General features: G+C 41.1%; 1 protein-coding gene across 2 annotated transcripts in view; it reads left to right on the top strand.

The window, feature by feature from the left end:
• LOC117462921 (ATP-binding cassette sub-family C member 12-like) overlaps positions 1-14,908 on the top strand; it is a 53,117-nt gene extending 38,209 nt beyond the window's left edge. Inside the window, exons 13-31 of one of the 2 annotated variants that reach the window (XM_034105293.1) lie at positions 430-554; positions 2,976-3,048; positions 3,542-3,745; positions 4,338-4,466; positions 4,728-4,824; positions 6,762-6,809; positions 7,069-7,161; positions 7,725-7,828; positions 8,968-9,150; positions 9,291-9,517; positions 10,300-10,437; positions 10,555-10,744; positions 10,833-10,922; positions 11,065-11,254; positions 11,836-11,995; positions 12,106-12,184; positions 12,310-12,423; positions 13,814-13,978; positions 14,059-14,908. In XM_034105293.1, the coding sequence (XP_033961184.1) occupies positions 430-554; positions 2,976-3,048; positions 3,542-3,745; positions 4,338-4,466; positions 4,728-4,824; positions 6,762-6,809; positions 7,069-7,161; positions 7,725-7,828; positions 8,968-9,150; positions 9,291-9,517; positions 10,300-10,437; positions 10,555-10,744; positions 10,833-10,922; positions 11,065-11,254; positions 11,836-11,995; positions 12,106-12,184; positions 12,310-12,423; positions 13,814-13,978; positions 14,059-14,151 (2,502 nt within the window). In that variant the 3' untranslated portion in view covers positions 14,152-14,908. The remainder of the gene's footprint in view (positions 1-429; positions 555-2,975; positions 3,049-3,541; positions 3,746-4,337; positions 4,467-4,727; positions 4,825-6,761; positions 6,810-7,068; positions 7,162-7,724; positions 7,829-8,967; positions 9,151-9,290; positions 9,518-10,299; positions 10,438-10,554; positions 10,745-10,832; positions 10,923-11,064; positions 11,255-11,835; positions 11,996-12,105; positions 12,185-12,309; positions 12,424-13,813; positions 13,979-14,058) is intronic. The other variant, XM_071206200.1, reaches the window with a different exon arrangement.
• The last annotated feature ends 235 nt before the right edge of the window (positions 14,909-15,143 follow it).

Here is a 15,143-nt window from a genome sequence, read left to right as displayed (position 1 = left end):
TGCATTAAACACAATTGTTGCTATCGTGAGGCGACATCCATATTTGAAGCATTGTCTACGTGTCTACGGCTATAACTTTGTGCTCTGTGAAATTCAACTTTATTGGACAAGCCGTTGAACAAATACAAGGAATTTACATATACACATGATACAGCCGACTAAAAAAACAATGCTTACAAAATCAGGTGAATCAATTTGATTTATTTATCAATATATCACAAATCAAACAATTGCCTGTTGGCTTCCCAATCTGTAACACAGTCCTTTACCCTTCAACCATAACATCTCATTAAATTCCTTCAAGGTCTTCGCTATATCACATGAGTCTTTACGTTCTTTTTTACATTGTGTTCCTCTTAAGTCTGATGTAACTGATGCCTTTTAACCTGCAGCTTTTCATATGATTGTCGTCTCATTCCGGTATTTTAGATGCACCTTCTGCAGGGCTCCTTCACAGCGGATGGGACATTTGCCTACGTTTCCCAGCAGGCCTGGATATTCCATGGAACTATCCAAGAGAACATCCTGATGGGGGAACCATTGGACCAGTCCAAGTACGTAACCAGTTGTTAATGATATGCTCCTGCAGACCATCGGACATGTAAACAACAGGAGGTATTTCTCACTAAGGGGTTACTATTTGTCATGTTTCTCTTTGGTGCAGGTTCACAATGGCTGTTCTTATCTCACGTGACACATTCTTAACTGGGAGAAAGTTCCTCTTATCTCTGTGGGATTGCTTCTGACACGGTAGTCAAACAAGAGCAGAGGTTATGGCTGTAATCTAACAGGAGTATAATTAGGAAACCACCCCATGCTGTGGGTCAAAGATGACTTGAAACGAGACTGTTGACCTGTGCCCAGTATTTTGATGAGTCATATCACTACTGCAGTTATAGGCCTATACATATTATGTAATCGGTTTTATGAATGAAGTTATCGCAGCAGGGAAAGTCGACTTGCATCAGACCATGACAGGGTTTTCCAAAACTAGATTAAGAAATACAAAGAGTGTTTTTTGTTGACTCTCTTTCACATGTATTGTCTGGGGTTGGTGTGTACGGTTACACTTACCTTAGTCAGATGTTTACCATTAACTGCCAGAGACTGTATGTCTGAGCAAGTTAAAGTATAATGTGCTCATTATACACTGAACAAAAATACAAATGCAACACTTTTGTTTTTGCTCCCATCTTTCATGGGATGAACTCAAAGATCTAAAACATTTTCTATATACACAAAATAACCATTTCTCTCAAATATTGTTCACAAATCTGAAAAGATCTGTGATAGTGAGCACTTCTCCTTTGCCGAGATAATCCATCCCACCTCACAGGTGTGGCATATCAAGATGCTGATTAGACAGCATGACTATTGCACAGGTGTAATAGGCTGGCCACAATAAAAAGCCACTCTAAAATGTTCAGTTTCATCACACAGCACAATGCCACAGATGTCGCAAGTTTTGAGGGAGCGTGCAATTGGCATGCTGACAGCAGGAATGTCCACCAGAGCTGTTGCCCGTGAATTGAATGTTCATTTCTCTACCATAAGCCGTCTCCAAAGGCGTTTCAGAGAATTTGGCAGTACATCCAACCGGCCTCACAACCGCAGACCACGTGTAACCACACCAGCCCAGGACCTCCACATGCAGCATGTTCACCTCCAAGATCGTCTGAGACCAGCCACTCGGACAGCTGCTGCAACAATCGGTTTGCATAACCAAAGAATTTCTGCACAAACTGTCAGAAACCGTCTCAGGGAAGCCCATCTGCATGCTCGTCGTCCTCATCGGGGTCTCGACCTGACTCCGGTTCGTCGTCGTAACCGACTTGAGTGGGCAAATGCTCATATTCGATGGCGTCTGGCACGTTGGAGAGGTGTTCTCTTCATGGATGAATCCCGGTTTTCACTGTTCAGGGCAGATGGCAGACAGCGTGTGTGGCGTCATGTGGGTGAACGGTTTTCTGATGTCAATGTTGTGAATGGAGTGGCCCATGGTGGTGGTGGGGTTATGGTATGGGCAGGCGTATGTTATGGACGACGAACACAGGTGCATTTTATTGATGGCATTGTGAATGCACAGAGATACCGTGATGAGATCCTGAGGCCCATTGTTGTGCCATTCATCCACGACCATCACCTCATGTTGCAGCATGATAATGCACGGCTCCATGTCGCAAGGATCTGTACACAATTCCTGGAGGCTAAAAACATCCCAGTTCTTGCATGGCCAGCATACTCACCGGACATGTCACCCATTGAGCATGTTTGGGATGCTCTGGATCGGCGTATACGACAGCGTGTTCCTGTTCCTGCCAATATCCAGCAACTTCGCACAGCCATTGAAGAGGAGTGACATTCCTGCTGTCAGCATGCCAATTGCACGCTCCCTCAAAACTTGCGACATCTGTGGCATTGTGCTGTGTGATAAAACTGAACATTTTAGAGTGGCTTTTTATTGTGGCCAGCCTATTACACCTGTGCAATAGTCATGCTGTCTAATCAGCATCTTGATATGCCACACCTGTGAGGTGGGATGGATTATCTCGGCAAAGGAGAAGTGCTCACTATCACAGATTTTTTCAGATTTGTGAACAATATTTGAGAGAAATGGTTATTTTGTGTATATAGAAAATGTTTTAGATCTTTGAGTTCATCTCATGAAAGATGGGAGCAAAAACAAAAGTGTTGTATTTATATTTTTGTTCAGTGTAGTAATCAAACTTATTTAGATAGTACTTGACAAAGGTTCCTGAATTAAATATAAAAGTACAGTAAAAGCAATAGTGACCAATCATTTGTATGAATTTGGAAAATCTATATTTTACATAATTTGTCAAAAATGATACATCACATTGAAGTTGTTTTTACTATTAAGGAGACATCAAATAATGTCTACAAAATGACTCTGTTAAACACACTGTACTATATGTTGCTGTTCCTTGACTTCAATGCGTTGTCTTGCTTCACAGATACGACAGAGTTTTGGATGTGTGTAGCCTCAGAGCTGACCTCAATATCCTCCAATATGGTGATCAAACAGAGGTAGGAATTCTCAACTTGCCAAAGTAATGTTTTTTGTAATGATTTCTGTCAAGGAGCCCTGACAGCAAAGGCTCTGTCTCCTCTATGTCTGTACCTACACCTTGTAAGGACCAGCAGCGATGCGTTTGAGGATCTCAGGGTGCAGGAGAGGGGCATAGGGCATTGACAGATCAGATAAATAACTTAGGGCAAGGCCTCTGAAGGCCTAATAAGCCATCAATAAAAACATTTACTCAAGTTAAAGTTTGCAAGTTTAGAAGCGTTGCTCACTTTTATATGTCAAAAGTAACATGGATGAGGTTTAGTCAAAAGTCGTGAACATGAGCAAAAATAACACCTGACAAAAAAATGATCTACTGTTCAAATTGCAGTAAGTTTAGAAAAAAAACTAAGTGTAGCAGAACATAAATGGTATTGGCTTACTGGTGGCCATTATTTACAAAGTGTTTTCTACCATTTTCGATTGTACATTTTTGTGTTGTTTTATTGTCAGATTGGAGAACGGGGGCTGAATCTATCGGGGGGGCAGAAGCAGAGGATCAGCGTGGCACGAGCTGTGTACTCTAACAAAGACATCTACCTCCTCGATGACCCACTGTCTGCCGTCGACGCCCATGTGGGGAAACACATGTTTGAAGAATGCATTAAGAAGGAACTTCAAGGAAAATCCATCATACTGATTACACACCAGCTCCAGGTGGGATATTGATATAATGCTTTATTCTTATCAGCATTGAGTGAATTCCAAATACCTAATTATTACAAATAACATAAAGAGGTTATGGAAGCCCTGAGTCTAGAGCTAAGTCTAGCCAAATAAAGAAATCCCATTAATGTTATATTACTCTGCTGACATATAATATGTTTTTAGGCTGCATGAAGAAGTTCAAATTAACCTGGAAGAAACGTTTGTTATTATTATTTATCCTTATTTAGAACCTAGTGGTAAATGCCAGACTCTTATGGCTGACATTAGTATAACAACAACAGACAAAAACTAATTTTCCACCAGTTTCCCAAATAATAAGGAACTTGTAACGATTATTGTGAAATGTGAAACTAATTTAAGGGTTCTAAACCATACTGATCAACACTCCCAAAGTGAGTGTTGTCATAGTGCTGCCATTACTATTTCCGTCATCATGAATTCTTAGCAGTATTGTAAACAGCTTTAGATAAGAGTGTCTGCCAGTTACCATAAATGTTATTGTAGCCCAGGTGGTGTTTGGTTGACCTCTGGCCACAGTGCTGGGATGCTTTCCTTGACACGGTTTGCTCGTGTCTGTCAGTATCTGGAGTTCTGTGACAACATTTTGGTTCTGGAGGATGGCGAGGTGCTGGAGGTTGGGAACCACCAGGCTCTGATGAAAGAAAACGGACGCTACGCTCAGCTCATCACCAACTACCAGATGGGAGAGGTAAAAAGCTGCAGAAATATTACGTGTCTTTCCATCATGTTTTACCACCGTGAAACCTTTCCCCCAGTTATAGTTTAATTAGCTCCAAAACACTAAACTGCAACACTTGAGCTGTACACCAAATAATGAGAGATCTCATAAGTGTATAGGTTGCAGGAACATATATTTTACAAGGGACAAGTTAACATCTATTCAAGGTGGGAAGTGACTTGTGACTCAGTGACTCAGCACTAACACTTTGTTCTTGCTTATCATTTACAGTCTGAGAATGAGGAGGAGGAAGTGACAAACAAATATGATACCACGCTGATGGACGTTGAGCTAAAAGCCAGAACCGACAGCAGCTTGGTGAACCCAGGTATGGACACCAGGAACACATTGAACATAGTGATATAAAATACATTGTGCTAACTCGTGATGCCTTAATTTATCACTATAGAACTTACAATGGATGGAAATAAGGCTGGAGTTCATTACAGAGTTTAGTAAAAGACACAACGGATGTATGGTACATAGTAACTCAATGCCTAAAAATAGAATCACGCACGGCACGCAGAACATAGTCATTGGGATATTGCAGGATAGGTTCAACATGTTGCTTTACTTTAGTGTTGTTTCGTTCTCTAATGGATTCTACGGTGGCCGGCAAGTGCAAATGTGCTACAACGGTCCAACATACTTCCATAAGGAGAAACGTGCTGTAACTTCAGAAACGATGCAAATATAAACAGAAATGTGCGTAAACATATGTACACTCAAAACAAAATGGAAAGTAGGACACTAAAAAGGAGTGCTTGCCGATTATAAAGTTTGCAGATTTGTTTCATAATTGTATGTGTTTTGTCAGTATATTTGAAATGACTAGGTTAGCTACGTTAGCTAGCTAGCAGATCAGTAATAATATCAAAAGGAAAAATGTGATCACATTGTTAAAAATATGCCAATAAAACATACACTTTAGGTACCTTTCCAGTGACATGACAGTTGGCCAACTTAAAGGGGACCTATCATGCAAAATGCACTTTTGTACGTCTTTTATACATGAATATGTGTCCCTGGTGTGTCAGGGAACTCAAAGTGTCAGAAAACACAACCCTCTCTCTTTTCTTCCATACCCAAATCTCTAAAAACGGTGCTGCAACGGAGCTGATTATTATTTGAATTTTTCTGACATCAGAAAAGGGGTGCTCCGCCTATATGGGCAACTCTCCACCTATCAGGGGAATGAGAGACCGCTGGAAAGCGCTGGAGACGCTGTAGTACATATGCCAGGCCTGTAAGTGGCGCTGTAGTCTGCCACAAAAACAGAATCAGCCCTCGCAAAAACAGGGCTGGAAAAGAGCAAATAGAGCGAAATGAGGCATGGCTAAAATGCATGATCTGTTTGGTATTTTAAAAAAATAACTTCACAGACATGTTTTGTATAGGTATGGCCCTACAATATATGTTAAAATATAGCATGATAGGTCCACTTTAATATTGCCCAACGTCATCGAGTGCTCCGTGCATGATTTTTTATTGTCTCTAGTGTATTTTTTCAGGCACACTAATGAGTATTTTATTTGCAGTGTTTCGTATATGCAGCGTTTTTAGCAAACTATGCACATGTTTCATTAAATTGCTGAATGTTTTCTAAATGCTGCACATATGTTTTGAAGTTAGTGAAGATGTTTCTGAATTTGCAGCGGGTTTCTCCTAATGGAAATGTTTTGGGACCTGCCGGCCACCGTAGGATACTAATAATAATCCAGTACTCTTAAAATAATTACTTTACCCATCACTATTTTGCATTTGGCACAATAATCTGTAGAGCAATGTGTAAAAAAAAAAGTGAGCAGTCAATCAAGGAAAATAATGGACCTAGGCAGGAAAAGAAAAACCTATATGCTGTTATTGAATTATTTGTACATTTCTTTTTTCAATCTTTATTCCAGACTCAAGGTCCATATCACATACAAAAAGACAAAACGCACATCAATAAATAAGATAAAAAGCTAAACACAAAACAGATAAAAACAGATAAAATCAGTCCAATCACAGCTAGCCACACATGCTCACTGTCTGTATATGCTGTTGCGCCAATGTCTCCAAATCATGGAAGAGAACCGGGTAGAACTCTTCACAGGGTTAATTAAAATGGAGATAACATGATTGTCCGAGTCTTCTAGGCGACACATGAATTTGTACATTAACTTTCTTGCATGTTTATGTATTTATTAAAGTCTTCTGTATAGAGAGGACAACAAATCCATCCTGTAATTTAATTATATATCCCCCCCACGTGCTTCTTTTCAGCATTTGTGCCAGACGAAGAGGATGATGGAATGCCAGCTGTTTTAAAATGTAAGTCTACATCACTCATTAAATCATAAAATGTAACATATCGAGTCTCTGGTAGGTTGTCTTATGGTTCAATTTTGAAAGAGGGGTTCAGGAATGAGTCCATAAAACCTGGAAATGAGTTCGTATTTTACCACTTCCGGTTCCCTCTTCTCTTTGCTACATGGCTAAAATGCAGTCTTTGTTTCAAACAAGCTGAAGAGATTGTCCGTGTTTGTCCGAAGTTGATCATGCTACCATTCTATGAAATCAAATTCTCAAGCTGCTGTGGATGATCAGCTGGTCGTTAAGGAGGTGGCCACGGAAGGTGTTGTCCACTGGAGAGTCTACCATGAATACTGCAAGGCAGCTGGAGGTCTGATCACACACACACACACACACACACACACACACACACACACACACACACACACACACACACACACACACACACACACACACACACACACACACACACACACACACACACACACACACACACACACACACACACACACACACACACACACACACACACACACCATGTATACATCACTTCAGGGGACATTACATTGACTTACATGCATTTCCTGGAGACTTATCCTAACCTTAACCACCACATGCCTAACCCTTACCCTTAACCTTACCCTTACCCTAATCCTAAACCTAACCAAATCTTCACCCTAAAATTAATGATTCCCCTCATGGGGACCTCCAATTTGTCCCCATAAGGGAGTGTAAACAGATTTAGGTCCCCACAAGTATAGTAATGCGAGGCCACACACACACACACACACACACGTACACACAACACACACACACACACACACACACACACACACACACACACACACACACACACACACACACACACACACACACACACACACAACTGGGACATTTGGACTGATGATGTTTGATGTGACTGTGTTTCTGTAGGCTACTTCATCTGCTTCCTCACCCTCCTGAACATTGTCCTGTTGATCGGAAGCACAGCCTTGAGCAACTGGTGGCTCAGTTTCTGGCTGGGGCAGGGAGACGGGGTGAGACCAACACACAGACACTTTTTCTGACCGTCTGAATATAAATTGTCATACTACCTAATCACAGTCACTGATAGGGACCTGAGAAAGACATTGACATTGTACAAACTGAGGGAGCTGTACTCTACAGGAGGGTTGAAACAGACAGACCAGGCTGAAAAAAAAAAGGCTCTATTTTCATTGTGATAAGTGTGCTGGAGAGACAGAATTACGCCGGAAACAAACGTGAAGTGGCAAAGTCTAACCTTAAATTCTATATACCATAATTTTACGGTTTGAGGCCAAACTGAAATAGTTTAACATTTGAGAACAACCGCAGCAGGAGATCAACTGGACACAACAACAGGGACCTTCTTGTTTAATAAAAACATTTCACAAAAATACCACATACCAAGGAGGAGACCCATAATAACCACAAAGAAAAAGATATACATAGAGACACAAAAGGACTACAAAATCAGCCTAAAACAATCAATAGACTTACAGCCTGCCTAAAAGACTTCCTTATCTAACACCCCTGATGTTCAGTTACATTGTTAGAGAAAGCATTGGCTCTCTCACCGAAGCTAGACCACTCAATAGTTCAACCAAGCCGTTAAGAACAAACTAACTGTAGTGTGCAAGGCCAAAAACGCTTTGCAAGTTGTTGTTTTAGATTCAATGCAATACGTATTACATACGTAGGCACACTAACCATCTTCTGAACGCAGCGTTAGTATCATATACATGTGTTGATCTCACATTGCAAGACAAACAGATATGGATTCTGCTCATAAATATGTCCCTTTGTCTTCTAACCAACAAACGGACCATTTACACATTCCTTATTGCGCATTGCCCCCCCCCCCCACCATAGGCGCACACACACTCTTCATATACACACATGTATGATCACTGCGAGGATTTTGAAAGTCTTACAACAGAGAGAAACTACCCCACATCCTGAGGAGAAAGACATAATGACTAGTATTGTCAACTCAGTGCCACAACAAAACATACTTCAAACCAGAAGAATATTGACATATAGACAGTGTTTGTGTTTATTTGTATTTTAAACTCTTTTTTAACTCTATTGTTAAATGAACCATCTGGCCCTGTTTTTTTTCTAGCATCATGAATTTTCTCTGATTTTTCTCCAGTCATCCAATAGGACATCTTCAAGCCAGAGTGACATCTCCAAAAACCCAGATTTGCAATACTATCAAACTATGTATGGCATTATGGTGCCCATCATGATTTTGCTTGCCATGATCAAATGCTTCTTCTGGACTTGGGTCACATTGACGGCTGCCTCCAAACTCCACAACAGCATGTTCAAGAAGGTACTGCTGAAAGAAATATCAAACTACTGCTACTTTAACCACAAACAATGTGTTTGGTGTATGAAAAGGATGACTTCGGTAACACCTGGTAGAAGCTCTGCCAATTATAAAGTGTTCTTTTGTTTTGTTTCCTTCCTCAGATTTTCTCCAGTCCCATGAGCTTTTTTGACACAACGCCAGTGGGCCGCATTCTCAACCGCTTCTCCAAGGATCAAGAGGAGGTGGACTGTGTGCTTCCCTTAAACATGGACCCTTTCCTTATGTTCAGTATAATGATCACCTTCACCATCATCACCATCGCAGCCATCTTCCCCCTCATGCTGGTAGCTTTGCTTGTCATGGCAACCTTGTTCACCCTTATTCTCTTGTGAGTTGACACCAGTTGAAGTTGGCCTTATTAATTATGCTTTGTGGATGTTTCCCTTTCCTGCAGTGTGCTACAGTATACAGGTTTTTGTGCATGTAAATGGTCTGCAAAGGCTAGAATCCCAAAGTTCCCTGCAGAGGGAGTTTCTCTCCCACACAGACAGAGGGTGAACATATGGGCTGCAGCATGAGAAAAATAAAGAGCATTTTGAACATTAAAGCCTTCTAACAACAGTAGAAGCACAACATCCATATGAACTTGATAAAGAGCATAATAAGTCCAACATGATAAAACAAATGTTCTACGAAGACTGTTGGAGAATAGGATCGGAACATTTGCTGATCCCACATTTAGTGAATTTTGTGAATTTGTGTCCTTTGCAAGATTTTTATTTTTATTGAAAATGTTTCAAAGCAAAAAAAATTCTAGGCACCTATGGCGATAAGCGTGTTTTGAGGAAAATATCAGTCAGCGTTAAAATTCGCTCAACACATTGCATTTCCTGTGACTGATATACCGTCATCTTGTATTTCATCCGTCAAATGTGATGCTACAGCAGCAGGATGTTCTGTAGCAGGAACCTAATGCAGCTTTTCTTCTTTCTTGAAATGACAACCAGTTAGTAATAGTGGAAATATATCAATGGGTCATCAAACCATTGTGTTTACCCATTCGATGATGGAAGGTTGACATTTATTTAGATGAAAGACTATTAATCTAAATGAAAATCTTCAAGAATGCTATTTAAGGTATGCTGAATATCCTCTGTGATTACTCTGCAGTATCTTCCAGAGGAGCGTCCGTCAGATGAAGAGGATGGAGAACATCAGTCTCTCTCCCTGCATCTCTCTCACCACCTCCACCCTGCAGGGCCTCAGCACCATCCATGCTTACAACATAAGAGAAAACCACATACAGCTGTAAGAGACCAGACTACTTTATGTATGCCAATAGAAAGTCTATTAAATGTGCTCTGCTTTCATGCAAAAGCAGCAGGTTTAGTTTGCATTGTAAGCACGTCCTTTATCATGTTCCAGGTTCAAGACACTAAATGACATCAACTCCAACCACTACTTACTGTTCAACTGTGGAACACGTTGGCTCTCCTTCTGGCTGGACTTCATGGCTTGCATCATTACCTTGTTGGTGTCTCTGTTTGTGGTGCTCAGCAGTAATGAAGACATCTCTCCATCTTTGAAAGGCTTGGCCTTGTCCTACACTATACAGGTACATTCGAACAAGCAAGTTAATGAGCATTTCAGTCATTTCTTTATTAGAAATACATTACAAACTGCAAAATGTGTGTGTTTTCCAGCTGACCGGCGTGCTTCAATACGTAGTAAGACAGGGGACAGAGGTGGAGGCAAGATTCAGCTCAGTGGAGCGCTTGCAGGATTACATCAAGGTGAGGAAAATGTACTCTTATACACAGGTCGCCTGGCTAAGACCACCAAATCACCCATTTAAAAACTAACTTGCTAAAGCTATTTGTGCTAAGAACTTATTTATCTGCTGACACGCCTCTTTTTTTTCTTCATTGTTTACAGGGTTGCAAGTCTGAAGCACCGAGACACATAAAGGAGACCCAGGTTGCACAGGACTGGCCAGAGAATGGAACCATCACCTTCCAGAACTATAAGATGAAGTACAGAGAGAATACACCCATCGTCCTGAACGGGCTCGATTTCACCATTAGAGGCGGAGAGAAGCTGGGCATAGTGGGAAGGACAGGCTCTGGTAAGATACTGACAGCATTAGTTAGCTGATGATTTTGTTTTATTCGTTTTATAGTTTGATGTTAATGGTTAATTCCAAAAATATTGTGAAGTACAACAAATGTACATATAAACACTTGCAACATCATCAATTAAAAAACCTTTTGTCTATATCATAACGTATCTTATATAATGCAATGTTGATAGCCCAGGTCCAGTGAGTAGCATTTAGTGACATCTAGAGGCGAGGTTGCCTTCAGGTGACGCAAAAACATGAAAGGGCCTGTAGAGACAGTTTTGTTTGTCCGTTCTTGGCTTCTCTAGAAACATAAACGTGCAAATTGGCAGACTCCTTGGATAGGATCATATGTCGATATAAAGCTCATTCTAAGCTAATGCAAACTGAACCATTCTTAGTTTCAGGTGTTTATACACATTGTAATGAAAATATAGTTGTATTCTTCTGCCTAAATTCATCTTACTCCTACACACTGGCCTTTAAAAGTGATTTGGTTGCCATGACAGTAGTTTGCTGAATTTAAAACCATATCTCTGTAAAGTGTTAAGGTTACTATTCCTCGGAACTATGCTCTGTGTCTGTAGGGAAGTCCTCTTTAGGCGTGGCTCTGTTCCGGCTGGTGGAGCCAGCAGAAGGAACCATCCTGATAGACGGCGTGGACATTTCCTCCATCGGCCTGCATGATCTGCGCAGCAAGTTGTCCATCATCCCCCAGGACCCTGTGCTGTTTATTGGCACTGTCAGGTAAGCCCAGCTTAGTTTGAGGTTCACATTAACACCGGCCCACACTTCTCCCAGTGTAGGGGCTTATTTACCGGCTCGCCATCTGTGATACCGCCTGTGTTTGCCTACAGGTACAACCTCGACCCTTTCAATAACTACAATGAAGAGGAGATCTGGGCAGTGCTGGAGAAGACCTACATGAAGGAGCCGGTATGTTCTCCGCACGATATGAAGCCAAGTACATTCACAATTCTGTCAGTCTCAATTTATGTCACTCTTAAAAAGTGATAAAAGCTGTAGTAGAAGAAGTGCTATGAGTATTTTTTTTTCCTTAGATATCCAGACTGGAGGGGAAACTACAGGCAACAGTAATAGACAACGGAGAGAACTTCTCTGTAGGAGAAAGACAACTGATTTGTATGGCTAGAGCACTACTCCGCAACTCCAAGGTTTGAACATCCCTCTTCTGATTTATTTGTATTTACACATCTTTCAAATAGACTTCTTATTAAAAGTAGCTGTATTTCTCCTGCCGCTTATCTGTGTGTTGCAAGACCGATCAAACATGAAAATTGGAGCCATACAAACTGACATCAAAGACAAATATAAACTTCCCCATTTAAAAAAAGCTTGCTAAAGATGCTCTTATAAGAACACCAGACCAAAAGCTATCGTTAGCTTAGCTGTTGGTTTTACCTTCGGGTATTTGGAATGATACCGTTATAAAGGTTAAGCACCACAAATGGAGAGGCACCCTATCTGAAAGACCTAACAACCTCTCTGCATGTTCCTGTCTTACATGCGCTACGTTGCAAAAGCTAGTGCATTTGTTTGCAACCTCTACTTCTTCTACCACTCATCTTATTGGTAGAGGAAAAGCCATGCTTAAAACATAGCCTTTACTGCCAGTTTCTGATTAAACTGATCTTAATGTAAGACCATCCCCCCCCCCCTCTTAACCAGGAAACATTCCCCTTTTGTAAAACTTTTTTAAATAGTTGCCTAAAATGTATCCCCAAACCCTTTCTTTTAATAGATAGAGATAGAATGGGAGGGATGAAACCCTCTTTAATGGTCACACATGCAGAGCACACAGCACAGTGACATTTGGCCTCTGCATTTAACCCATCCTTAGTACTAGGAGCAGTGGGCAGCTATTGCCCAGCACCCGGGGAGCAATGGGAGTGGGGGGGGAGGGGGTTGTCCGGTGCCTTGCTCAAGGGCACCACGGGGCAGGGCAGGAGGTGAACTGGGACCTCTCCAAGTAGCAGTCCACACTCCATATTTTAGGTCTGGTCGGGGACTTGAACCGGCAACCCTACGGCTCACAGTCCAAGCCCCTACTTACTGAGCCACTGCCGGACTTCTACCCTATGGCATCCTCACTCCACCTGTTTCTAGTCACTCATCACATATCTATATCAATCTCAGAAACCATTGGCTATCGTTTTAATGATGAATTAGCATCAGGGGGCTACGGTCATTATGTCAATGGTTGAGGTATAGCAAATGTTTATCCATTCCAATACTTCATTGTTCACCGTCTGATCGTCATCTTGAAGGCCGGAATGGAGATTGACTTAAAGGACGACTTCTACAATGGCATTGCTTCATGATGAGCCAATTAGCAGTGCTGATAACAAGCAAAATTGTCCTCAGGGGCTATAGTCATTGGGTTTCGAGACCAGACCAAACAGTTATGACGCTTTTGCTCTCAGTAGGTCTACAACGATAACCTCAACACTTCCCAGATCAAAATGTTGTCCTGTTGCCTTCATGAGCAGATATCAGTTTATAGAAATAAGGGCTATACTAACTGTCCATGCTGGTGCCCAACAGATCATTATTTTAGATGAGGCCACAGCATCCATCGATGCAGAGACCGACGCCTTGATCCAGAGCACCATCAAAGAAGCCTTCGAAGACTGCACCATGCTCACCATTGCCCATCGTATCAACACTGTCATGTACTCAGATCGAATTCTAGTCATGGACAACGGAGAGGTAACAGACGGACACAAAAACACAAAAGTAGGTTAATGTGAAAATAAACCTAGACTTACAGTAAGTGTTCTGTTCGACAGGTGGCAGAGTTAGACCATCCAGATGTGCTGAAGCAGCGACCAGACTCTCTGTTCTCCGCGCTCCTCGCTGCTGCTAACACTATGAACCACTGAGGCCCTGGGGCTCCACCACACGTCTGTGGCTGTCAGCCCGCTCATATTAAAATGTGGACTGGTTTGCTTGGATCATTCACAACTGACCAGTATAGACTGCGCTCTACGGAAGCCCTGAGAAGAAAATGAGACTTTTTTTCAGTGGCTCTGGTTTTTTTTTCTCTCCTGTCTTTATGCCAAAATTATGCATGACAGTAACGTCACATAACTAGCTTACACAATATATGTACCATTTGTTCAGAGTGCAGGTAGCAATTGAAACTCACCTGGCAAAAAACATGGCTGTTCTTATTCCTGTGTCGCACATGTTTCTTTGAGCCTCTTGTGGCCACAATATTAGTACTACAACAACAAACACCTGTCCTGATTTTCATCAAGCAATATTTTTCCACAAACGAAACAAAGAGAAGAAACGTTTTCATTTGTTTTGAAGCCAAATTTGTAAATAGTAATGTATTTATCTCACCTGTCTGCTGAAACACATCCCTGTACAATGTTATTTCATAGGGATTTTTAAGAAGTAAACATGAATGTATATTTATTTATTGATTTTGTAGGACTTGCTGCCAAAGTGTTATATGTAAAGGGTTGATCTGGATTACAATGCGCTACATGTGGAAAACCTTTTGAAATTGCATTTTCATTTCATTTTATACAAATAGAAAATAGAGTTTTCTATTGTAATTAAAGATCAACAGACTGAAGTAAATGTTGCTGCATGCACTAGGTGGCAATAAATGTTAGCTTCAATCAATGATCATGTTTCTTTTAATTCCCTGTCAGCTCCTGTAATTTGGATTCAAAATGTACCGTAGCCGACCCGCAAAAATGTGCTACGAAAGCCCAAATCACTTACGTACATTAGGGGAAACACGTTACACTTTCTAAAATGATTCAAATTTTAAAACACATGTGCCCAACATCTTCAACAAATTGATTAATCGTGTGCATTAAATCATCCTGCATTAAAGGAAATGCTGTAAATAATAAAA

Source organism: Pseudochaenichthys georgianus, chromosome 3, assembly GCF_902827115.2.
Source record: "Pseudochaenichthys georgianus chromosome 3, fPseGeo1.2, whole genome shotgun sequence".
In the NCBI taxonomy this organism is placed as follows: domain Eukaryota; kingdom Metazoa; phylum Chordata; class Actinopteri; order Perciformes; family Channichthyidae; genus Pseudochaenichthys; species Pseudochaenichthys georgianus.
This window is presented reverse-complemented; position numbering and strand designations above follow the sequence as displayed.